We start from the raw sequence: 27,257 nt of genomic DNA on the forward strand, positions 1-27,257 counted from the left end.
TTTGGACACAGGTCCAGGAATGGCTAAAGGATTGCAATATTTACCTGGAACTAACCTTGCAGATAGCATTACTGGGTGATCTGAAAAGTCATAGTCAATCAATCAATAATATAATAATACTTTTAGCAAAAATGTTTATTTTTAATTCACAATCTGTAGAAGCAATGAGAATAGAAAGGTTCAGAACTTTTGTAAAACATCACAGTATGGTTGAAATATATATGGCAAATAGAAATCCTATATGGATGGTGTTAAGAGATAGATGGGAGGTATTGAATAGAGTTGAAGGATGGGACTAATAACAAATAACAACAAATAATAACAAAGATAGCTAATAATGTAAGCATACTGTGTCCATAATAAGTATATAGGTTGTATGTTGGGAGCTTTTGGGAAAGAGCACAGTTAGAAAGATATGGCATTTAGAAGCAAACCGGATGGACATCATGAAAATGATCGGAGAGGTTGAGAGTAGAAGAAGTTCAGGAGCAAAAAAATTAATAAATATATATATATATATATATATATATTGTGACGTCACGAGAGGCTACACAGCTTTCAGCGGGATTGCTCAAGTAGTGCAAGGAGACAAGGTTCAAACAAAACAAGGATTTTATTATAGGTCTTGGGAAATTAACGAAAATATAACAAAATTCTGTTCTCTTGTGGCTCTTTAAGGGTTAACAGTTCAGGGATGTCTCTTCCACATCCAAAGTCATAATTCTCCCTCGCTCAGATAACTTTTCCCCAGCCTTACTGTAGTCCACGTTGCAGCTAGTGGCCAACCCAGCAAAAAGTCCTTCCAAATGTCTCTCACGTATTTCCACAGGTGCATATATCCAAAGGTGAGTATTTCCCAAAGGTAAGTATCTCCAAATCCTTATATTCCTCATGGAAGTGGACGTGCAGCCCTCTTGTCCTCCAGAGCGCCCAGGTTGGAGACTGTGTCTCTTCACCCCCCACACACTCCCTCAGTGTCTCTTCCCTTCCCAAACCTTCAGCTCATCAGCTCCTCATTTGTTTCAGCTGCGTGGGAAGATTGGCCATAGAGGGGTGGAGTTCCCGACCATACCAGCAGATGGAGCCATAGCTGTCTGGGTTTGCAGCCACCTCAGGGGGATGTAACATCCCTCCAGGACACAGCCTCTCGTGACATCACACATCCCCCTCCTCGGGACCGACGTCCTCGTCGGGTAAAGGCAGCGAAGAAGGCATCACGCCGGGAGAGGGCGTCCGCATTGCCGTGGTGCTTGCCAGACTGCTCTCTCTTCAACTCCTCCAACTCTAGGACCAGGGACTCAGCCTCCTGTTGTCTCTCCTTGAATTTCTTACTGAACGCATCAGCCTTGGTTTTAGCAGAGTTTAGCTTCTGTTGAGCAGCTTTCAGTTCCTTCTCTCTCTCTGCCTCCGCATTCTTCATCTTGTTCTCCAACACCTTGTACTTCTCCTCTGCCTTCTTCTGGACCTCCTTACTACTGCGCAGGGTCTCCTCACACTCCTCGATGGTCCTGCGCAGCCTCTCCAGCTCCTCCTGTTGCTTAGGAAGGAGCTCTGTTGGAGTTTAGCCTGGAGGATATCTAACTCTTCTGTCTTCATGTCTAACTGTTGCTTTAACAAACGATACCTCTCAGCGGTCCCCTTCAGACCAGACAGTTCTTTGTCCAGATTCTGTAGCTCCGTCTCTGTGTCGGTCTGGCCACCTGCCATCCCTATCAGAGCCCGGGCGGGAGTGAGTAACTCGGAGGATTGCACCGGAGCCTTCCCAGGATGAGTCTTGCCTCTCCGTTTCCGAGGTACTCGGGTTTTCCTCTCCTGAGACTCTCTCCAGAGTGGGTAAAAGGCTGGGCAGTCTCGTCCAATTAGGACAGGGACGGGGAGGGAATCAACCACCCCCGCCGTCGTGTGTATGGTTCCCCGTGTGCTGGTCATTGTAAGTTCAGTAATGGGGTATTCTCTGGTGTCCCCATGGACACAGGAAACTGGGAGGACTTTCCCCGGGGTCAGACACGTTGGGCCCACCAAATCCTTACGCACCAGGGTGGCCCGGCTACCAGAATCCAGTAAGCCCTCCACATCATGGTGATTCACAGTTACCGGGCAGGTGGGGGGTCGATCTGGGCCGCCATCTACGACTCCCAAGAGCGAGGCAAAACGATGTGTGGGTGCTGAGCTGGAGGACTCCGCAGTGGGCATAGGTTCATCGGCTGGTTTCCCACACTGCCAGGAGATATGTCCCATCTCCCCACACCGGTAACACTGTCGAGGTTCCCCATCCTGGTGTACTCTTCTTGGACCCGCCTGGTTTCTGGCTCCCCCTGGAGCCGGGATAAGTCCTGACGTGGCTGGGTTCGAGACCTTGGGGTCCTTTGGACGGGTTCTTCCCATTTGTGGTGGGGCCGCACTCCTGGGGTCTTTTCGGGAAGCATTCAGCATCTCCGCTGTGGCCTGGTACTTTTCCACAGCTTCCACGGTCAGATCAGCCGTGGTCAAGGCCTGTTGACTGATGAACCGTTTTGCCTCATAAGGCAGGGCGCGTGGGTAACGATCCACCACAACGGCCTCCACCACCGCCGCTGCTGTATTCCTCTGCGGATCCAGCCATTTCCTTGCGATTCGGACAAGTTCATGCATCTGCGCCCGAGGAGGTTGGTCTGGTTGGAAGGTCCAACTGTGAAAGCGCTGGGCCATACCAAACTTTGTGAGTCCATATCTGCTGAGGATCTCAGACTTCAGGGCATCATAGTCAGTAACCTGGTCAGGGCCCAGGTCCCGGACAGCATTCAGCGATTCCCCGGTTAGAAAGGGGGCTAACAGACCAACCCACTGTTGCTTGGGCCAGGCTTCCCTAGTGGCCGTGGCCTCAAATGCATGCAGGTATGCCTCAATGTCATCGGTAGCTCCCATCTTAGATATAAAGTCACTTGCCTTTATTGGGCGGGTATTTTGGACCACCCTCTGTCTCTGCAACTGCAATTCCTCTGCCTTCAGAAGGTTGGCTTTCTTTTGCTCCTCCAAGAGAGCCACGTTTGCTTGCATCTGGGCTTGCTGGCCAGCAACAAGGGCTTTCAATATGTCCTCCATTTCAGTCGGCGGGGAGCCTACGGCCAACTTGGAAAACTGGGTGATCAAACCTTCGGTATCCTCCTCTGACATGCACTATTAACGCTTGAGCGTGCCTGTATTCTCCACCATCTGTGACGTCACGAGAGGCTACACAGCTTTCAGCGGGATTGCTCAAGTAGTGCAAGGAGACAAGGTTCAAACAAAACAAGGATTTTATTATAGGTCTTGGGAAATTAACGAAAATATAACAAAATTCTGTTCTCTTGTGGCTCTTTAAGGGTTAACAGTTCAGGGATGTCTCTTCCACATCCAAAGTCATAATTCTCCCTCGCTCAGATAACTTTTCCCCAGCCTTACTGTAGTCCACGTTGCAGCTAGTGGCCAACCCAGCAAAAAGTCCTTCCAAATGTCTCTCACGTATTTCCACAGGTGCATATATCCAAAGGTGAGTATTTCCCAAAGGTAAGTATCTCCAAATCCTTATATTCCTCATGGAAGTGGACGTGCAGCCCTCTTGTCCTCCAGAGCGCCCAGGTTGGAGACTGTGTCTCTTCACCCCCCACACACTCCCTCAGTGTCTCTTCCCTTCCCAAACCTTCAGCTCATCAGCTCCTCATTTGTTTCAGCTGCGTGGGAAGATTGGCCATAGAGGGGTGGAGTTCCCGACCATACCAGCAGATGGAGCCATAGCTGTCTGGGTTTGCAGCCACCTCAGGGGGATGTAACATCCCTCCAGGACACAGCCTCTCGTGACATCACAATATATATATATATATATATATATATATATATATATATATATATATGTGTATATATGTATATATATATATATATATAGATATAGAATTATTGTAAAATTAACTCTGTCCATAAGGTGTAGATAGTAAGTATAGACCGGAAGTAGAGGCCTGGGCGTTGTTGTTCACTAATTTACTCCAAGTAGGGAAAGGATGGTGGGGTTGAAAAGTAATAAAGGGGGAATATATATATAAAAAATAAAAAAACATGGGGGATTGGAAGTGATGCAGACAATTACATTGATAGAAGATACAATCTATCTGCAATATTAAGCTGATCCATCCCCCCGAGAAAAAAAAAGAAAAAAAAAGAAGGGCCTTCTATGCCATCAAAAGGAACATAACATTCGACATACCAATTAGGATCTGGCTAAAAATACTTGAATCAGTTATAGAACCCATTGCCCTTTATGGTTGTGAGGTCTGGGGTCCGCTCACCAACTAAGAATTCACAAAATGGGACAAACACCAAATTGAGACTGCATGCAGAATTCTGCAAAAATATTCTCAGTGTACAACGAAAAACACTAAATAATGCATGCAGAGCAGAATTAGGCCGATAGCCGCTAATGATCAAAATCCAGAAAAGAGCCGTTAAATTCTATAACCACTTAAAAGGAAGCGATTCCCAAACCTTCCATAACAAAGCCATCACCTACAGAGAGATTAACTTGGAGAAGAGTTCCCTAAGTAAGCTGGTCCTGGGGCTCTGTTCACAAACACAAACAGACCCCACAGAGCCCCAGTACAACAACAACAACACAATTAGACCCAACCAAATCATGAGAAAACAAAAAGAAAATTACTTGACACATTGGAAAGAATTAACAAAAAAAACAGCACAAACTAGAATGCTATTTGGCCCTAAACAGAGAGTAAACAGTGGCAGAATACCTGACCGCTGTGACTGACCCAAACTTAAGGAAAGCTTTGACTATGTACAGACTCAGTGAGCATAGCCTTACTATTGAGAAAGGCTGCTGTAGGCAGACCTGGCTCTCAAGAGAAGACAGGCTATGTGCACACTGCCTACAAAATGAGGTGGAAACTGAGCTGCACTTCCTAACCTCCTGCCAAATGTATGACCATATTAGAGACACATATTTCCCTCAGATTACAGAGAACCACAAAAAACAAACCCAATTTTCATAAACTCCCTTATCTACTGGGTGAAATACCACAGTGTGCCATCACAGCAGCAATATTTGTGACCTGTTGCCACAAGAAAAGGGCAACCAGTGAAGAACAAACACCATTGTAAATACAACAAATATTTATGTTTATTTATTTTCCCTTTTGTACTTTAACTATTTGCACATTGTTACAACACTGTATTCTGAGTGTAATGTTTACTATTAATATTGATTGTTTATTTCACTTTTGTTTACTATCTACTTCACCTGCTTTAACAATGTTAACATAAAGTTTCCCATGTGTTACGAACCCCGTGGCTTTTAAACGTCTAGGGTGACGGACATGAGACCCGTAACATAAATTCATGCAAATTATAAGTGTAGTATGGAACAGTGAGAACAAATAGGACACAACTACCATGAACTACCGTCAAACACACATGGTTTATTTCAGAACACACGGTAAGGGTTTGGGAAAAAGGGCTGAGCAGGACCCAAGAAATGAAACAATAGTGTAAAACCCCCTAAACTGATCTAGCCTGCCTAAAGAACCGCTAAGCTACTGCTAGTCATACAAAAGTACAGTGGGTGGTCCGCTCCAGGTCTAACTAGTGTTTTTAGACAGATTTCTTCCTACGGGTAATGTACGCCCAAGGGCAACTAGCTTAAACTCCCCTTTTCCCAGAAACACACCAAGCTACAAAACAGGGTAATCAGCAATAAAGTACGTACACAATACACAGGACACAACAGTATCCAAACTCACATAAAGAAATGGCTTCTAACAAAGTTACCAATAGGGTAACCAACAACTTAGTGAGTACACAACACACAGGACACCACCGTGTCCATACTCACATATGGCAAAAATCTCTCTCTCTTGCAACACACACAAGTTTGGTTTTTATAACATGGGATGTGTGATTGAACAAACGAGTAACAGGTGGTGCAATTCACAGGAATGTTCACTGATTGGTCCAATCATCAGACACCTCAACGACCACCAATCAGGAACATACAGGACACCTGTGATTAGGGCAGAAGGAGAGAAAAACACAGGACACAGGATACCTGTATCCGTAACACTCCCACCCTTAAAAGAGCAAACCACAATGGTTTGCGACACACGTACTATCACAACACCCAAATTCACAAATCATCCTGCCGGGATAACAAAAAAAAAACCTAGATCATTACACACGAGATAAAGCATCTGCCAACACATTATCCATCCCCTTTTTGTGGCGGATCTCCAAATTATAATTTTGCACGACAAGTGCCCAACGCATAAGGCGTTGGTTCTGGTTGTACATCCGGTGGAGAAAAACTAAGGGGTTATGGTCAGTATACACTATTACTGGTAATGCACTGGAACCAACATAAACTTCAAAGTACTGCAGAGCTAACAACAAAGCTAGAGCTTCTTGTTCAATGGTGGAATAGTTTGTCTGACATTTGTTAAATTTCCGTGAAAAATAACAGACAGGAAGGTCCACTCCACTCTGGTCTTGCTGCAGTAGAACAGCACCAGCACCTCTGGCACTTGCATCTACCTCCAGTTTAAACGGCCGTTCAAAATCTGGCGCAGCAAGAACAGGAGTACTACACAAGAGTGCTTTAGCAGTGTTGAAAGCAGTACAACAATCTTCAGACCATACAAATTTTCTCGCCCGGACTGAGCAAATCCGTTAATGGAGCAACTACCGCAGAGAAATTTTTACAGAAACTACGGTAGTAGCCAACCATCCCTAAAAAACGGCGTAGCTCTCTTCTGGTGGTAGGTGCGGGAAATGCGTTTATAGCTGAGACCTTGGCATCTACAGGGCGCACCTGACCATGGCCGACCTGTTTACCAAGATACGTAACAGTGGCCTTCCCAAACTCGCACTTTGCTAAGTTCAGGGTTAGAGAAGCGGTTGCTAGACGTTCACACTACCCTTAGAGTGTTAACATGATCAGACCACTCAGTTGAATAAATTACCAGATCATCAAGGTAAGCACTACAATTACGAACTCCAGCCAATACTGTGTTAACCAGGCGTTGGAAAGTGGCTGGTGCGTTCCGCATCCCAAATGCCATGACAGCATATTGTAGGAAGTGATCTGGGGTCACAAATGCAGAGATGTCGGAGGCACGTGGGGTTAACGGCACCTGCCAGTAACCTTTAGAAGATCTAATTTGGTTACATAAGTAGCAGCACCAACAGTATCAATACAGTCATCCAGTCTGGGTAACGGGAGCGAGTCGGGCACTGTGACCGCATTGACTTTCCGATAGTCCGTACATAATCTGGATGTCCCATCAGGTTTAGGAACCAGAATGCACGGAGAACTCCAAGGACTTGAACTTGGCATAGCCAGGTTATTCTCCAGCAAATAACCGACCTCACCCCTCATTATCTTTCTCTTAGCGACGTTGACACGATACGGATGTTGCTTGATAGGTGCAGCGTTTCCAACATTAATGTCATGTTCTAACACATTTGTACATGTAGGAACATCATTAAAAGACATGGAAAGCTGTGTAATAGTCTCACAATATCATCTGACTGTCTGTCCGTTAAATGAATCAGGCTTGACGGGAGAGACAGCAGCATCTCTGAATTGGGCAATCTAGCACACTGCTGCTGAGTATTGCGCAACTCCAAACCATCTCCGTCCACATCATTAACATGACCTCCCACTACAGCCGTAGCAGCAACAGAGACAGCCAACTCGGCCAGTTTCTCTGGACTGTCTACCTGAGTGACGGGTCTGGTGTGGTATGTCTTCAACATGTTAACGTGGCACACACGAGATTGGCGTTTTCTATCAGGAGTCTGTATCACATAGTCAGTTTCAGTTAGTTTCTTTTCAATGACATAAGGGCCAGAGAAACGTGCTGACAATGACGCTCCTGGCACAGGCAACAACACAAGAACTTCGGTCACCTGGCTGCAGTGAACGAGAAACAGCCTGTGTGTCATAGTGTCGTTTCATCCGTTTCTGTGAGGAAGACAGCGCTTCCTTTGCTAGAGCACAGGCAGCATGTAGGCGCTCACGAAAGCGACTAACGTAGTCCAACACATTTTCTTTCACACACAACTCTTGTGACAAAACTGATCCTTAAGGACTTTCATAGGTCCTCTCATGGTGTGTCCAAACACCAGTTCAGCTGGGCTGAACCCTAGGGATTCCTGTACTGTCTCACGGACAGCAAACAACACTAGAGGAACTCCCTCATCCCAATCTTTCTCAGATTCCATGCAATATTTACGGAGCATAGACTTCAGTGTCTGATGCCAACGTTCAAGCGCACCCTGAGACTCTGGGTGATATGCGCTTGACACACGGTGTGTAACTGACAAGGATTTTAACACTTGTTTGAAAAGTGTAGAAAGGAAATTCGTACCCTGATCAGTTTGTATCACCTTAGGTAATCCAAAAGTTGAGAAGAATTTGATCAATGCTTTACTCACCACTGGCGCAGTAATCCTTCGCAGAGGAATGGCCTCTGGGTACCTGGTGGCCACACACATAATTGTCAACATAAACTGGTTACCAGATTTTGTTTTTGGTAATGGTCCAACACAATCAACCATCACATGTTCGAATGGTTCACCTATGGCCGGTATGGGACAAAGAGGCGCGGGGGAAATAACCTGGTTCGGTTTCCCAACTACTTGACAGGTGTGGCAAGTCCGACAGAACTGAGCCACATCTTGCTTTAAGCCAGGCCAAAAGAAATGTCGCAAAACTCGATCATACGTCTTGGTGACTCCCAGATGTCCGGACCACTGGTGATCATGAGCGAGGGATAAAACATTTTGTCGAAAGGCTGTAGGAATCACTATTTGGTAAACAGCATTCCAATCTCCGCCAGCGTCAACATGGGATGTCCATTTACGCATGAGGAGATTACCATCAATGAAGTATGCCATGTTTTCCTTCTTTAGCTCGTCCTCTGAGACAACACTAGAAAAACATTTAGCCAGGCTACTGTCAACCTGTTGGTTAGCGATCAGCTGCTCACGAGTAACTGGTAACTGTATTGCCTCAGCAACAAGTTCCACATCCTTCTTCCTTTCTCTGGGCTGTTGGTCAGACTGCACCAGCTTACCAGAGGTAGCACCCGAACTATCCTCTGGGTCACACTCTCTGAATAGAATCGTGTTCGACAAATCTATCACTTCACCCACTTGTCGTGCTTGAGCACGTGTGACAGCACAAGCGGGGAACACATCTGGATAACCTTGTGCCAGCTCCTCAGAGAGAGACTGGTCACTTTTATCCAATACCTCCAATACGGGTATCACCTTTCCTCCGGCAATATCGTTGCCCATTATAAATGTCACACCTTTTACTGGCAACCTAGGACGTACGCCAACTCTGAACAATCCACTGACTAATTCAGAGTGTACGTTCACAAAGTGCAATGGCACTGGGACGAAACCCATTTCAATTCCTTGTACTAACACACTGGAACCACAATATGTATTACTGGACAAGGGCAACACATCAGCGAGTATGAGCGACTGCGCCGCACCAGTATCTCTGAGGATTCTAACTGGACGCTGAGACGCTTCATCATCTGATATAGAAACAAACCCCTCAAAAATGAACGGTTCATAACTGTGATCTGGGACAGGGACTTTCAAACCACATTCACTATGAGGCTTCTGTCTTGATTCTGGCCTTACAACCGTACGAATCAGCCCAACACCCGTTGGCGGCCTGGCGTGCTGAGTCATCCCGGCTTGCGTTTAAGCAAAAGCAATCACTAACCAAATGTCCCACCTTATGACAATAGAAACAGTGACGCACATCTTTTGGGCGTGCTGGATGTACTGCTGGTCGACTAGGACTAAAAGTTAGCAACTCCGCAGCCCTGCTCTCCGTGCGAGCCGAAAACACGCTCTTATCGTCAACACAAACTTCGTCTGCCAATACAGACGCTTCCGACAGTGAGGATACTTTCTGTTCGTTCAGATAAACTACAATGCGTTCCGGTAAGCAATTTTTAAACTCTTCTAACAAGATTAACTCCCTTAGAGAGGTAAAATCAGTTACCTTACTAGCACTGTGCCATTTGTCAAACAGATTTCCTTTGTCTCTAGCAAACTCCACATAAGTCTGAGTAGGATACTTTTTATGAGACCTAAATCTCTGTCGATATGCCTCAGGAACAAGCTCATAGGCACGAAGAACAGTAGCTTTGACCACTTCATAATTCAAACTGTCTTCAAGAGGTAGCGCTGCCAGAACCTCTTGGGCTTTACCTGTTAGTTTACACTGAAGTAATAGGCACCATACCTCTTCGGGCCATTTCAATGCTACCGCTATACGTTCAAACACACTGAAATAGGAATCAACCTCTGACTCCTGAACACAGGTACCAAGGTGATCTGCCTACTAATATCAAACGTAGCAGCCGACACAGCTGGTGAGGATGGCTCACTAGCAGGCATAGTATGAGCAGCGACTAACCTCGCTGTTTCTGCCTCCAGTTCCATTTTACGCACCTCCAGTTCCATCTTACGCGTCTCCAGTTCTTGATCAAGCCTACGCGTCTCAGTTCTTGATCAAGCCTACGCGTCTCCAGTTCTACCTCTAGCTTACGCGTCTCCTGTTCTGCCTCTAGCTTACGCGTCTCCTGTTCTGCCTCTAGCTTACGCATCTCCAGCTTGTCTTGCCTGATTTGTGCCCGCTCTTCCGCCTCCATTTGGAGCCGTGTCGAGCGGACATCGATCCTGGCATCACTGTCAGTCAGTGGGGAGAGTGGGTCATAACGGGGCAATGTGGCTGGAGCCTTAGCCTCGTCCTCAGACACTGATGGGCTTACAGGAACAGCAACCACATCACCTACAGGAGCAGCAGACTCAGGCGGCGGTAACTCAAGCACTCGCTCGTTTAACAATATCGCTAGCACTACTTCCCTAACTTCTGCTTTCACTAAACCCCTCGGTATGGGTACAGAAAAGTGGTCAGCCAAAGCCTGTAGATCCACTCTACGGCAATTATCAAAAACCTCCCACGTAGGGTTTTCCAAAAATGCCTCCAACTCAAAAGTAGCCATCCTACTAGCAACACGAGCCGTCGACTACTGAACACACAAAAAAAAACAGGTAGTTACAGCTGCCAAGCTCAACACTGAACCAGACACTGACTAATTTACATGAGTAGCATGGGATAGATAGGATCCCGGACGAGCCCCCACTTTATGTTACGAACCCCGTGGCTTTTAAACGTCTAGGGTGACGGACATGAGACCCGTAACATAAATTCATGCAAATTATAAGTGTAGTATGGAACAGTGAGAACAAATAGGACACAACTACCATGAACTACCGTCAAACACACATGGTTTATTTCAGAACACACGGTAAGGGTTTGGGAAAAAGGGCTGAGCAGGACCCAAGAAATGAAACAATAGTGTAAAACCCCTAAACTGATCTAGCCTGCCTAAAGAACCGCTAGGCTACTGCTAGTCATACAAAAGTACAGTGGGTGGTCCGCTCAGGTCTAACTAGTGTTTTTAGACAGATTTCTTCCTACGGGTAATGTACGCCCAAGGGCAACTAGCTTAAACTCCCCTTTTCCCAGAAACACACCAAGCTACAGAACAGGGTAATCAGCAATAAAGTACGTACACAATACACAGGACACAACAGTATCCAAACTCACATAAAGAAATGGCTTCTAACAAAGTTACCAATAGGGTAACCAACAACTTAGTGAGTACACAACACACAGGACACCACCGTGTCCATACTCACATATGGCAAAAATCTCTCTCTCTTGCAACACACACAAGTTTGGTTTTTATAACATGGGATGTGTGATTGAACAAACGAGTAACAGGTGGTGCAATTCACAGGAATGTTCACTGATTGGTCCAATCATCAGACACCTCAACGACCACCAATCAGGAACATACAGGACACCTGTGATTAGGGCAGAAGGAGAGAAAAACACAGGACACAGGATACCTGTATCCGTAACACCATGCCAATAAAACCCTTAAATTGAATTGAAATTGAATTACTCTACAGACAAAATCTCTCTCTCTCTCTCGCTCTCTGAGACAGTGTCACAGAAAATACAACACACATCCACAGAACATCAAAGAAGAGTATAGACAAGGCTATTACAGTGTATGATTATTATTATATAACCATGTGTTAATAGAAGTCGGTGCTTTAATTTACATTGTACCCCACTTCACATGTTGTATTTAGGAACTTTGGGCGGAGGAGGGGGATAGGGAGAAGGAGGGAGATGTGGGGCACGCTGCTGATATTGGGGGGCTGTAGTAGTCCTCACCATTTGTTTTTGCAAAGGGGTGGAGGTAGGGGGGCTATGCTAGGCTGCATGGCAGTTTGATGGTAATTGCCCTGTCAGATTCACGCAAAGAGAGTATTAGTCTTCCTATTAAAAGTCCCCTATGGAACATTACAAATGAATACCTTCTGAAACCATCCATTTTCTCTCCCGCTGAGGGACTAGATTTTCATTAAACACGTTTTCAGAGGTGCAAACAGAAACAGAACACCTGCGAGTTTCCATTTGCAGAGAGGTCTACACGCAACCACCCACACCTGCGTGTCTTTGCACGACACCAACTCCATCATCAAGTTTGCTGGCGATACCACGGTTGTAGGCCTGATAATCAACAACGATGAGTCAGCCTATAGACAGGAGGTAAGTGAACTGGCATTGTGGTGGCAGGACAACAACCTCTCCCTCAACGGCAGTAAAAAAAAATGAGTTAATTGTTGACTCTGGAACCAGAGGAGGATCCACATCAAATGGACTGCAGTAGAGAGAGTCAGCAGTTTTAAGTTCCTCGGCCTCCACATCACCGAGGACTTGACATAGACCAACAACAGCACCACTATTGTCAAGTGGGCACAACAGCGTCTCTACTTCTTAAGGCGGCTGAAGAAATTCAGCATGCCACCCCGGGTCCTCTCCAAAAACTACTGCTGCACCATCGAGAGGGTCCTGACCAGTTACATCACAGCCTGGTACAGGAATTGCAAACGTCGACGACCACAAGGCCCTCCAGCGGGAGGTGAAGACGGCCCTTATACATCACTGGGACCGTGCTCCCACCCATCCAAGACATCTACTCGAAACGGTGCCTGAGGAAGGCCTGCAGTACCAACCTGTATGGTCTACCACATTGTCTCTCATTAGCACCACCAGCTGAAGAGAGTTTTCTTCCTAATTGTCTTCCCCGTGCCCTGTATGAATTTGTCCATTGCCTTTGTGATTTTTCTGAAGAAGGCCATTGTAGGCCGAAACATCAATCTTTTAAACTTTTACAAATGTTTAAAGGTGAGCGAGCGTTGCGCCTTTTCCTGTCCAATGATGTCTACACATTTTTAGGTTGCACCTCTACTCATGTGGTGTGGAGCACCTTCTACTTCTTTCCCATTTCTATCATGTTAAATATGAACCACTATCAGTATCGACCGTCAGTAGGCCTATTAACAAAACATATTCAACTGCTAATTTCTGTTAGAGTTGTGAGAATACAAAAATCTAAGCCTCATGTCATTACAAAAGGGAACTTTAAGAACTTCAGCAATCAGGCTTTTTTTACATGATCTTTTACTGACCTTGATTGTATTTCAGCTATCCCTGAACCTGATTTAGCTTTCAGTCTTTTTTCAGATGTCTTCAATACTATTGTGGATAATCATGCTCCCTTCAAAAAACGAAGGGTTAAAGGTAGGTCGAATGCCTGGTACACTCCGAAATTATCAGAAGTCACTCATAAAAGAGATGATGCATGGGTCAAAGCTTGGGCCAGACGGGCAAGCTTTTAAACAACTGACGAATCATTGTGTAAGACAAATCAGAAAGTCTAAATCTGATGTATGTAACTGCTCTTTAGGATTGTAATGGGAACCCAGTAAAATTCTGGAAAACTGTCAAATCCCTGAAGGATTCTACTTCCTCCTCTCTGCCACAACAAATTAATCCAGACACTAGCCTTCTTAATGGAAAGAAATGCCATCATTGATGCATTTAATCACCATTTTATTTCAGCAGCCTCTCTCTTTGAAAGAACTTCTAAGCCTATTCACAGCTCTTGTGCTGCCACTCCATAAGGGCGGGCTAGTAGTGATCTTAATAATTATCGCCTCATTTCAAGGTTTCCTTGTCTAGCTAAGGTTCTTGAATCCTTGGTAAATGTACAACTTCACGATTTTTTTATCTGAGAAATGTGTTTCGCATGTAAATCAAATCAGGGTTTAGGCCTGGACATAGCACTATTACAGCAACAACTTTAGTTGTTAATGATCTTGTCAATTCTTTAGACCAGGGATCATCAACTAGATTCAGTCGCGTGCAGACTATTTTCTTGAGCGGATGGTTGGGGGCCAGAACATGATTACAAGTAATTTGTAGACTGCAAATAGACCGCAAAAAGCCCAAAAATATATCATTCATAAAACATAATAATTTCAAACCTTGCTTATATTTGTATATGATTACGTGTTGCTTTATTATGCGTGGAAATACTTGGGAACAGATTTTCCAAATTAAAATCACTAGAAGATGATTTCCTGGTGTTTAAAAAAAAAATTATGTCCATGTCACACCCTGGCTCTGGGACTCATTATGTTGAGCCAGGGTGTGTTCATTCTATGTGTTCTGTTTCTATGTTGGGTTTTCTAGTTCGTCATTTTCTATGTTTGACGGAGTGACTCCCAATCAGAGGCAACGAGTGTCAGCTGTTTGCTGGTTGTCTCTGATTGGGAGCCATATTTAACTGTCTGTGTTTCACTTTGGGTTTGTGGGTTTTTGTTCCGTGTTCGGTCAGTGTCACCGTGGACTTCACGAGTCGTGTTTTGTTTTGTTTAGAAACTTTAACTAATTAAAGTCATGTTTGTTTCTCACGCTGCGCCTTGGTCTACTCATTACTACGACGATCGTGACAGAAAAACCCACCATACCAAGACCAAGCAGTGTGTCCAGGAGCAGGCAGCCTGGACGTGGGAGCAGATCTTGGACGGGCAGGGGTCCTGGACCTGGGAGGAAATCCTGGCCGGGATGGATCGCCGGCCATGGAGTGAGACGGTGGAGGCGCGCCGTAGAGAGGAGCTACGGCGTGATCAGGGTCGTCGTCGGACGGTCGTGAGGCAACCCCAGAAAATTTTTAGGGGGGGGCACACGGCATGGACGACGGGGCTGACGGAGGAGAAAAGGGGGCGGATCCAGAAGGCCACCAGGCCAGGGGTACACCGCCCTGTACGTCCTGTGCGGATGCCTCACACAGAGTGTGTGAGGGTAGGCATTCAGCCAGGACGGGTGGTGGCCGCTATTCACTCCAGGCCTCCTATCCGTCTCCACAGCCCGGTTCGGCCTGTCCCTGCTCCACGCACCAAGCCTACGGTGTGCGTCGCCAGCCCAGTCCGGCCTGTCCCTGCTCCACGCACCAAGCCTACGGTGTGCGTCGCCAGCCCGGTCCGGCCTGTCCCTGCTCCACGCACCAAGCCTACGGTGTGCGTCGACAGCCCAGCCCGGCCTGTTCCTGCCACCCGCACCAAGCCTACGGTGTGCGTCGACAGCCCAGCCCGGCCTGTCCCTGCTCCACGCACCAAGCCTACGGTGTGCGTCGACAGCCCAGCCCGGCCTGTCCCTGCTCCACGCACTAAACCTACGGTGCGCGTCGCCAGCCCGGTCCGGCCTGTTCCTGCCACCCGCACCAAGTCTACGGTGCGCGTCGCCAGCCCGACCCGGCCTGTTCCTGCCACCCGCACCAAGCCTACGGTGTGCGTCGACAGCCCAGCCCGGCCTGTCCCTGCTCCACGCACCAAGCCTACGGTGTGCGTCGACAGCCCAGCCCGGCCTGTCCCTGCTCCACGCACTAAACCTACGGTGCGCGTCGCCAGCCCGGTCCGGCCTGTTCCTGCCACCCGCACCAAGTCTACGGTGCGCGTCGCCAGCCCGACCCGGCCTGTTCCTGCCACCCGCACCAAGTCTACGGTGCGCGTCGCCAGCCCGACCCGGCCTGTTCCTGCCACTCGCACCAAACCTACGGTGCGCGTCGCCAGCCCGGTCCGGCCTGTTCCTGCCACTCGCACTAAGCCAGGGGTGCGGAAGTCAGCCTGGTAAGGCCCGTTCCTCCTCCACGCACCAAGCCAGGGGTGCAAGTCGACAGACTGGACCAGGGGCACTATGGGGGGGTGTATTGGAGGGTGGTGGTCAAGGCCGGAGCCAGAACCGCCGCCGAGGAGGTATGCCCGCCCAGCCCTCCCCTGTTTTGTTTAGTTGAGGCGCGGTCGCAGTCCGCGCCTTTAGGGGGGGGTACTGTCACACCCTGGCTCTGGGACTCATTATGTTGAGCCAGGGTGTGTTCATTCTATGTGTTCTGTTTCTATGTTGGGTTTTCTAGTTCGTCATTTTCTATGTTTGACGGAGTGACTCCCAATCAGAGGCAACGAGTGTCAGCTGTTTGCTGGTTGTCTCTGATTGGGAGCCATATTTAACTGTCTGTGTTTCACTTTGGGTTTGTGGGTTTTTGTTCCGTGTTCGGTCAGTGTCACCGTGGACTTCACGAGTCGTGTTTTGTTTTGTTTAGAAACTTTAACTAATTAAAGTCATGTTTGTTTCTCACGCTGCGCCTTGGTCTACTCATTACTACGACGATCGTGACAGTCCAACAATGAAAATATTACAAAATATACAGTACACATCAAAAGTTTGGACACACCTACTCATTCAAGGGTTTTTCTTTATTTTTAATAAAGGGCAAAAGGTGGCTATTTGAAGAATCTCAAATATAAAATATATTTTGATTTCTTTAACACTTTTTTGGTTACTACATGATTTCATGTGTGTTATTTCATAGTTTTGATGTCTTCACTATTATTCCACAATGTAAAAAATAGTAAAAATAAAGAAAACCCCTTGATTGAGTAGGTGTGTCCAAACTTTTGACTGGTAGTGTATATACACTGCTCAAAAAAATTAAGGGAACACTAAAATAACACATCCTAGATCTGAATGAATGAAATAATCCTATTAAATACTTTTTTCTTTACATAGTTGAATGTGCTGACAACAAAATCAAACAAAAATTATCAATGGAAATCAAATGTATTAACCCATGGAGGTCTGGATTTGGAGTCACCCTCAAAATTAAAGTGGAAAACCACACTACAGGCTGATCCAACTTTGATGTAATGTCCTTAAAACAAGTCAGAATGAGGCTCAGTAGTGTGTGTGGCCTCCACGTGCCTGTATGACCTCCCTACAATGCCTGGGCATGCTCCTGATGAGGTGGCGGATGGTCTCCTGAGGGATCTCCTCCCAGACCTGGACTAAAGCATCCGCCAACTCCTGGACAGTCTGTGGTGCAACGTGGCGTTGGTGGATGGAGCGAGACATGATGTCCCAGATGTGCTCAATTGGATTCAGGTCTGGGGAACGGGCGGGCCAGTCCATAGCATCAATGCCTTCCTCTTGCAGGAACTGCTGACACACTCCAGCCACATGAGGTCTAGCATTGTCTTGCATTAGGAGGAACCCAGGGCCAACTGCACCAGCATATGGTCTCACAAGGGGTCTGAGGATCTCATCTCGGTACCTAATGGCAGTCAGGCTACCTCTGGCGAGCACATGGAGGGCTGTGCGGCCCCCCAAAGAAATGCCACCCCACACCATGACTGACCCACCGCCAAACCGGTCATGCTGGAGGATGTTGCAGGCAGCAGAATGTTCTCCACGGCGTCTCCAGACTCTGTCACGTCTGTCACATGTGCTCAGTGTGAACCTGCTTTCATCTGTGAAGAGCACAGGGCGCCAGTGGCGAATTTGCCAATCTTGGTGTTCTCTGGCAAATGCCAAACGTCCTGCACGGTGTTGGGCTGTATGCACAAACCCCACCTGTGGACGTCGGGCCCTCATACCACCCTCATGGAGTCTGTTTCTGACCGTTTGAGCAGACACATGCACATTTGTGGCCTGCTCGAGGTCATTTTGCAGGGCTCTGGCTGTGCTGCTCCTGCTCCTCCTTGCACAAAGGCGGAGGTAGCAGTCCTACTGCTGGGTTGTTGCCCTCCTACGGCCTCCTCCACATCTCCTGATGTACTGGCATGTCTCCTGGTAGCGCCTCCATGCTCTGGACACTACGCTGACAGACACAGCAAACCTTCTTGCCACAGCTCGCATTGATGTGCCATCCTGGATGAGCTGCACTACCTGAGCCACTTGTGTGGGTTGTAGACTCCGTCTCATGCTACCACTAGAGTGAAAGCACCGCCAGCATTCAAAAGTGACCAAAACATCAGCCAGGAAGCATAGGAACTGAGAAGTGGTCTGTGGTCACCACCTGCAAAACCAGTCCTTTATTGGGGGTGTCTTGCTAATTGCCTATAAATTCCACCTGTTGTCTATTCCATTTGCACAACAGCATGTGAAATGTATTGTCAATCAGTGTTGCTTCCTAAGTGGACAGTTTGATTTCACAGAAGTGTGATTGACTTGGAGTTACATTGTGTTGATTAATTGTTCCCTTTATTTTTTTGAGCAGTGTATTAATAACAATATATATACATATATATATATATATATATATATATATATATATATAGTGAGGGAAAAAAGTATTTGATCCCCTGCTGATTTTGTACGTTTACCCACTGACAAAGAAATTATCAGTCTATAATTTTAATGGTAGGTTTATTTGAACAGTGAGAGACAGAATAACAACAAAATAATCCAGAAAAACGCATGTCAAAAATGTTATAAATTGATTTTCATTTTAATGAGGGAAATAAGTATTTGACCCCCTCTCAATCAGAAAGATTTCTGGCTCCCAGGTGTCTTTTATACAGGTAACGAGCTGAGATTAGGAGCACACTCTTAAAGGGAGTGCTGCTAATCTCAGCTTGTTACCTGTATAAAAGACACCTGTCCACAGAAGCAATCAATCAATCAGATTCCAAACTCTCCACCATGGCCAAGACCAAAGAGCTCTCCAAGGATGTCAGGGACAAGATTGTAGACCTACACAAGGCTGGAATGGGCTACAAGACCATCGCCAAGCAGCTTGGTGAGAAGGTGACAGCAGTTGGTGCGATTATTCGTAAATGGAAGAAACAAAAAAGAACTGTCAATCTCCCTCGGCCTGGGGCTCCATGCAAGATCTCACCTCGTGGAGTTGCAATGATCATGAGAACGGTAAGGAATCAGCCCAGAACTACACGGGAGGATCTTGTCAATGATCTCAAGGCAGCTGGGACCATAGTCACCAAGAAAACAATTGGTAACACATTACGCCGTGAAGGACTGAAATCCTACAGCGCCCGCAAGGTCCTCCTGCTCAAGAAAGCACATATACAGGCCCGTCTGAAGTTTGCCAATGAATATCTGAATGATTCAGAGGAGAACTGGGTGAAAGTGTTGTGGTCAGATGAGACCAAAATCGAGCTCTTTGGCATCAACTCAACTCGCCTTGTTTGGAGGAGGAGGAATGCTGCCTATGACCCCAAGAACACCATCCCCACCTTCAAACATGGAGGTGGAAACATTATGCTTTGGGGGTGTTTTTCTGCTAAGGGGACAGGACAACTTCACAACTTCAGGACAACTTTCTTGATTTCTTTGTTGTTATTCTGTTCAAATAAACCTACCATTACAATTATAGACTGATCATTTCTTTGTCAGTGGGCAAACGTACAAAATCACCAGGGGATCAAAACTTTTTTCCCTCACTGTATATATATATATATATATATATACACACAGTGCATTCGGAAAGTATTCAGACCCCTTCCCTTCTTCCACATTTTGTTACGTTACAACCTTATTCTAAAATGGATTAAATAAATAAATATCCTCATCAATCTACACACAATACTCCATAATGACGAAGCAAAAACAGGTTTTTAGAAATTTTTGCAAATGTATATAAAAATATAAAATATAAACGTATTTACATAAGTATTCAGACCCTATGCTATGAGACTCGAAATTGAGCTCAGGTGCATCCTGTTTCCATTGATCATCCATGAAATGTCTCTACAAATTGGAGTCCACCTGTGGTAAATTCAATTGATTGGAAAGACACACCTGTCTATATCCGGTCCCACAGCTGACAGTGCATGTCAGAGCAAAAACCAAGCCATGAGGTCGAAGGAATTGTCCGTAGAGCTCCGGGACAGGATTGTGTCGAGGCACAGATCTGGGGAAGGGTACCAAAAAATGTCTGAAGCATTGAAGGTCCCGAAGAACACAGTGGCCTCCATCATTCTTAAATGGAAGAAGTTTGGAACCACCAAGATTCTTCCTAGAGCTGGCCGCCCGGCCAAACTGAGCAATCAGGGGAGAAGGGCCTTGGTCAGGGAGGTGACCAAGAACCCGATGGTCACTCTGACAGAGCTTCAGAGTTCCTCTGTGGAGATGGGAGAACCTTCCAGAAGGACAACAATCTTTGCAGCACTCCACCAATCAGGCCTTTATGGTAGTGTGGCCAGACGGAAGCCACTCCTCAGTAAAAGGCATATGACAGCCCGCTTGGAGTTTGCCAAAAGGCACCTAAAGGACTCTGACCATGAGAAACAAGGTTCTCTGGTCTGATGAAACCAAGATTGAACTCTTTGGCCTGAATGCCAAGTGTCACATCTGGAGGAAACCAGGCACAGCTCATCACCTGGCCAATACCAATCCCTACGGTGAAGCATGGTTGTGGCAGCATCATGCTGTGGGGATGTTTTTCAGCGGCAGGGACTGGAAGACAGGTCAGGATCGATGGAAAGATGAATGGAGCAAAGTACAGAGAGATCCTTGATGAAAACGTGCTCCAGAGCACTCAGGACCTCAGACTGGGGGACCAAGGTTCAGCTTCCAACAGCACAACGACCCTAAGCACACAGCCAAGACTACGCAGGAGTGGCTTCGGGACAAGTCTCTGAATGTCCTTGAATGGCCCAGCCACATCCCGGACTTGAACCCGATCGAACATCTCTGGAGAGACCTGAAAATGGCTGTGCAGCGACGCTCCCCATCCAACCTGACAGAGCTTGAGAGGATCTGCAGAAACGAATGGGAGAAACTCGCCAAATACAGGTGTGCCAAGCTTTAGCGTCATACCCAAGAAGACTTGAGGCTGTATTCACTGCCAAAGGTGCTTCAACAAAGTACTGAGTAAAGGATCTGAATACTTATGTAAATTTGATATTTCAGAATTTCATTTATTATAAATTTGCTAAAATTTCTAAAAACCTGTTTTTGCTTTGTCATTATGGGGTATTGTGTGTAGATTGATTAGGAGGGGGAAAAAACGATTGAATACATTTTAGAATAAGGCTGTAACATAAGAAAATATGGAAAAGTGAAGGGGTCTGCATACTTTCCGAATGCACTGTATTTAGCCCCTTATTTTTGTTGGCACAAATCTACCTTCATACTTCCATTTGTTTGTATGGGTTGCCTTCAGACGAGTCCCGTGACACCATCGTGTTAGTGAGAGTCTCCCCTTTCCATAGAGTGGTCATAATAGTTTGTAGGCCAAACCGTTCAGACGCTACAGATGTTTTCATGAGAAAACTGATTTTTGGGATGTCTCATGGTCAGATGCGGAAGGCCGACGTAGGCGGATGTGATGGATTGAGACGCAGCCCATGCAAAAAAACATATATCTTTAGCTTAAACTGATGGATTTTGATGTTGATTTTTTTATTACGTTACTTAGATTGACACACGGGTGTGTCAATAGACTCTTAAGAATTTATGTGACATTCCAGTTATTTCTCACAAAAACAAGCATATCTCTGTGAAATATCAACAGAGCACTGAGACTCGTGTCATGCTAATCATTAATTTTGCTTTTGCGACCCGCGGAAACAACTTTGCAGATGACCACCACAACATGTAAAATACTTGACATTTGCAGCGAGAAAGTGGCATCGCTCTGTCAACAGAGCTTGGTGATTATTGTTGGATGTATTAGGTTACGAAATCCGACTTTTTTGATATAATGTTAATGATATTGTGATGGAAATGTTCTCTGTGTGTATCAGATCATATGTTTAGAATAATGCTGCTTTGTAATTACATGTCTTGGTTGGGTTCATGCGAGTGACGGATTGACTACACACAGGAGTAAACCATAATATCACTGAGAAGCAATTTTGCAGTACGCCCAGAACATTGCTCTGGGATCCCAAAATAGTATCTCAGTTTCAAGGTCCCTGCTTTGAGAGAAGAAGCCTTGTGAGGTATCAGTCAGTCACATACAGGAACCAACGTTAATAATGAATAATGAACAATGTAAATCATGCTTATATGACTTGTTTGTGTAGCAGTATATAAGGACTGAAAGGGAATGCCCTTTTCAGAGTTTTCATCAAGCTTGGATTGAGTTTGTGAACCTCTCCGGTCAAGATAATAAAGACTGATTCATTTAATATTGACTTCAGGTGTCCCTGGTGTTGAGTGTCCACCACAATATGTTAGAGAAAGATCACACTGAACGATTCAGAACATGAACAATCATATTTGTCTTCGTAAAATGTATTTTATAACATAAGGAATTGAAAATGCATCACTAAAGTGCATTTTCACCCACTCTTTTTGTAGCAGGCAGGTTACAACAAGCTAAAACCAATTGATTAAATCACTAGCGACCGATATACTTGCACATATTTTGCGCAGAAGTAGAGAGATGTGGGTTTATATTTACTGCTTTCTCACTCTCTATTGGAGTATGCATCTGTGTCTGCCCCCAGGTCCCCAGTGCCCCTGTTTCATAGCTAGTGAGTAATGCCACAAGAAGACAGGTCGGAGGAGACAATGTTCGTGAATGGATTTAGAATTTTGGAATATTGATAAGTGGCAGTTGGGACGTCGAGTGTGCATTATGTAAATGATCATTTTGGCCAAAACACTTGCAAACTCAAGTGATCACTCGAACACAACAGCAAGTGGACACTCGATAAAGGGCTTAGGTGCCAAGTGTTCGGTTTGAGATTCAGCCAGAGATTGTGATCATTCAACCAGAAACATAAAGGGCCTGTCAACCTATTCTCGAATTCCCAATGTCAAGTCAACCCCAAGCTAGAGTCCTGCATCGGGTTGGATACCCATGGTTCCCCACGGGTGAGCCGGAAAAAAATCAGCTGGCGGATGGAATGAAAACATTATTTCAACCAGTGGGTCGGCTCGCGGTTCAGAACATTTACATTGCAGGTCGGAAACATTTTAAATCAAGATAATAAAAAAATGTTTAACCCAGGAGCTTGTTGTGTTGCATTGTGGTGCAAATTCCATTCTGTGAAGGGTGAGGCAGACATAAGGCTACCAGCCACACACATATTGAGAGTGTGAGGAGCTGGGGAACTAACAATATTGAATGTAAAGGTATTGTTTTGTTATGTCGGCTATAGGCTTTAATTAGGTAAGAAGGCTAATTAAAATCAGAATCACCTTTATTCGTCAAGTACATTTGCACACTCAGAATTTTACTTGGTGATAGAAGGCACGTTTTGTAATTTGAGTGACACATCACATTATGAAAATATATGGGGAAAAAATATATAGTTCTTAATTCATGGCAGGGTTTCCTTTCATCCAAATGATGAACATACATTAATTAATGCAGGGAAAATAGCCTAATTAGCCTAATTAGTAATAATTATAATAAAACCTACTACTCCTAAACAATGAATGAAAATGATGTCATATGTCGGGTAATAGATCGGCTCTTGGAACAATCCGTGGGTCGGGATGGAGAAAGATCTGTCCTGATGTTGGGTATGGGGTGGAGCTCGGAACTGATGTGGCCAGCATGGGGCTGGTGCGGCTCCAAAAAACGGACCTGTGCAGGACTCTACCCCCTACACCCCAGACACGTAATTGTGGGATAGTTTGGGAAGGACTGGACAGCTGTAATAAATATGGTGTGAATTCCATTTAGCAAAGCGGAGCTATTCTTATACTCATATCCTATCTTTTCTAATCTACATGAATTGCCTACGGAGGGGACTATGGGTCATATTTGGAATGGAGCATAATACTGACCAATCAAAATCTCCTTGTCTGAACTGTCACTCACCTGAGTGGACACTGGATGGAGTGGTGGCTGTAGTAGCCCCTCCTACTCCCACCATGGCAACTGAGAGAGACAGGAGAGCTATGATGAAGAGAGCCCTGGGGAGGGAGAGGGAAATCATTACCATATATCTGCCTCGATCTCTACAATAACTCAGCTATTAATTACACATACATTGATTTCGCACTCGGTCAGTTCTGTCACACTTTGGGGGGGTTGAGGGGAAAGAGACAAAATGATGGGACAGGGTCATAGGAGAGGCAGATGAGGGAGAGTTGAAGGGAAATAGATTAAGAGAGAGAGATCGTGGTAAGGAGAGAGCGAGAAAGAGAGAGAGAGGTGGAAGGAAGGAGACAGAAAGAGACAGAGAGAGATGCAGGGAAGGAGACTAGATAAGGATTGTGAGAGAGAAAGAAATAAGTGGAAGGAAGGAGAGAGTAAAGAGAGAAGAGGAGGAAAGGAGAGAAGGGGGATACAAAATGATGGTGATCTGCCACGCATGAAAGGACTGAGGTAGGTCATGTCGGGCGGTGGCTCCCCGGAGGCACATATGGGTGCCTCCACCTCCACAACAACAACATTGATCACTGCTTTTTACTGCAACAGCACAGAGGGAGGCTTCCTTCTGCCCAAAGTCTCTGTGCCACACTATCACTGACTGAGGCGCTCAGAGAACTTGGCGTGGCCTTGGCTTGGCCTGTCTATCCAGATACACTGGCACTGAACAGAGATGCTGAATTAAATATACATTGAGACACTTAGGGCGCAATTCCATCAAACCCACTTTGCAGTATTTAGAGCATAGCTCTTGATTCCCAAGGTCAAATAGAATCACAGATTGTTTTATACTCTTAGAAAAAAATTTGCTATCTAGAACATAAAAGGGTTAGTTGGCTGTCCCCATAGGAGAAACCTTTGAAGAACCCTTTTTGGTTCCAGGTAGAACCCCTTTGGGTTCCATGTACAACACTTTTCACAGAGGGTTCTACCTGAAACCAAAAAGGGTTCTAACTGGGGACAGCCGAAGAACCATTTTGGAACCCTTTTTTCTAAATGTGTACTGTAAAATGTACAACAACAAGCAGGTAGACTACACACACTGTAGAGATACTTACAGTTGTCAGAATAAAAAGTATGCATGCATGAGCATTAGTTTGTAATTAAAGAAACTGAGGTGGTTTTGATTGAATTCCAGCTTGAGACACAGTGACACGTGGAAGAGGAATATTAGAAACACAGAGATGAAGATGAGAGGACTCTATGACCATGGCACAAAACATGGTCAAATATAAACACAGATACACTGACGCTGTATGTAACATGAAAAACAAAAAGAACATTAAACTCACACAGATGTGTAATCTAAAAACAGATGTTTATCTTAAAAATTGATAGTTCAACCAAATTACATATTGGTTTTCTTAATCTGTATGGAGTCTATGGACAGGGTAAGGAAACCAGTATGTAGGCCTAATTGTGAAATTTGGGTGAACCATCTCTTTCAACTTATCCCTTTATATTCACTTCAGTTTCTTCTCAAATGTAACATTTTTTTAAACCTTTATTTAAGTCAGTTAAGAACAAATTCTTATTTACAATGATGGCCTACATCGGCCAAACCCGGACGACGCTGGGCCAATTGTGCGCCGCCCTATGCGACTCCCAATCAGCGCCGGTTGTGATACAGCCTGGAATCAAAACAGGGGTTCTGTAGTGACGCCTCAAGCACTGAGATGCAGTGCCTTAGACCGCTGCGCCACTCGGGAGCTGACTTGTGTAAAATAAAGTTAGGCTACTTCATTTGATGTACAATACAATATTGGACACAACAGCATTTTAATTTTCCACTAGGCTACTTAGGCTAATTTAACTAAAACCACTGTCTTCTGCTTATCTGAGTGTCACAAATGACTGCTTTAGTATCAAATTTTCTGGAAACATTGCCAATGCTGCCTGAATTAGCATAGAATTTATCATAATCATTCAACCATGGGATCGATAGGGAGAGGTTTTCTAATGAGTCACGAAATTACTTAAAATGGGACATACATCTATATCATACATTAGTTGATTTTGCTTCCACAAAAGAGCACTCATTATGTGTTTGAAATAATATAATTATCTGCTATGATCGATATCTGGCAAGCTCCGACAACAGCGAGACATACGCCAATGTCTCAGTCTGTCAATTGCTTAAGCAGGTCCGATCAGAATCTGATGGAGAAGAGGGTCTTTCTTTCAAAACTGTCAAACTGTATGAAAATGCATAAATGAAAATAATTACAATAGATGTATAGATATTTCTCTACTTGCACTGTATGGGGAAAGCAATATTGCTTGAATTGTTTGGATTATAGGCTGAGAGTGGATAAAAAGCAAGCTATAGGCTGCATGCAACTAGTACTGCAACAGTGCACAATGCGTAATAAACGAATGAATAGGTTGAGGTGATACTTACATCTCCACAAGTCCACCGGTTCTCTGTGTAGCGCTGAAGACGGCGACTGGAGCGCTGACACGCCGGGCAGGGCAGAGTGGATGTCGCAGGGTGAGGAGACAGCCAGCTGCAGCTGAGTCAGACAAACTTACGATCAGAGAGGAACGTGGGACACCGCGGCCGTGCCAGTACCCGGCTTGATTTACTGTACCATTCAGCACGGGAACATAAATCATAGGACAAACGGCAACCACACGGTCTTGGGAATCCTTCCAATTAAAGCGACACAGTTGAGCACCCTCGAGATGCGACTCGGCAGTAGGCTACAGAGTATATTACACATCAAACGTAGCCTACCTGTCCATTTTCTTCTAGACGTCAACATATGCTGCGTTATCGGTTTATAGTTACAGGCTAAGTGTTACGACAACATATTTCAATGTAAGGAAATAAATATAGAAATCGTTTTTCATTTTTCTTAGTGCTCTGCTTACTGCCATGATGAATTAAGTGAATTCTGTAACAGAAAGTTCAACTCCTCCCCTCCACGAAAACCTAAGTTGCGAAATCTCCAATATAGGCGGTTTTTCATATTGTGCAGTGACTGCAGTCTATGGGTATTTCTCAACTTTAGTTGCGGTTTCAGCCCGGATCAGCCTGTAAGCGTCAATCTGGTACGGTTTTTACAAAGATGGCTATAGATGACTCTAAGTAAATACATTGCATTCAATGGGGGGAAGATCAGCCTCAAACTATTGATGCATAAAGAAATCCGTCAC

At 45.4% G+C, this 27,257-nt stretch overlaps 1 protein-coding gene across 1 annotated transcript in view; it reads right to left on the bottom strand.

Annotated features, from left to right (window-relative positions):
- The window catches only part of LOC121567275 (interleukin-1 receptor accessory protein-like), a 51,651-nt gene extending 24,668 nt beyond the window's left edge, over positions 1-26,983 (bottom strand). Inside the window, exons 1-2 of the mRNA XM_041877172.2 lie at positions 26,500-26,983; positions 24,045-24,139 (exon numbers count right to left, since the gene is read on the bottom strand). Of these exons, the coding sequence (XP_041733106.1) occupies positions 24,045-24,139; positions 26,500-26,714 (310 nt within the window). The 5' untranslated portion in view covers positions 26,715-26,983. The remainder of the gene's footprint in view (positions 1-24,044; positions 24,140-26,499) is intronic.
- Between the last annotated feature and the right edge of the window lie 274 nt (positions 26,984-27,257).

This window comes from Coregonus clupeaformis, chromosome 6 (genome assembly GCF_020615455.1).
Source record: "Coregonus clupeaformis isolate EN_2021a chromosome 6, ASM2061545v1, whole genome shotgun sequence".
Taxonomy (NCBI): Eukaryota; Metazoa; Chordata; class Actinopteri; order Salmoniformes; family Salmonidae; genus Coregonus; species Coregonus clupeaformis.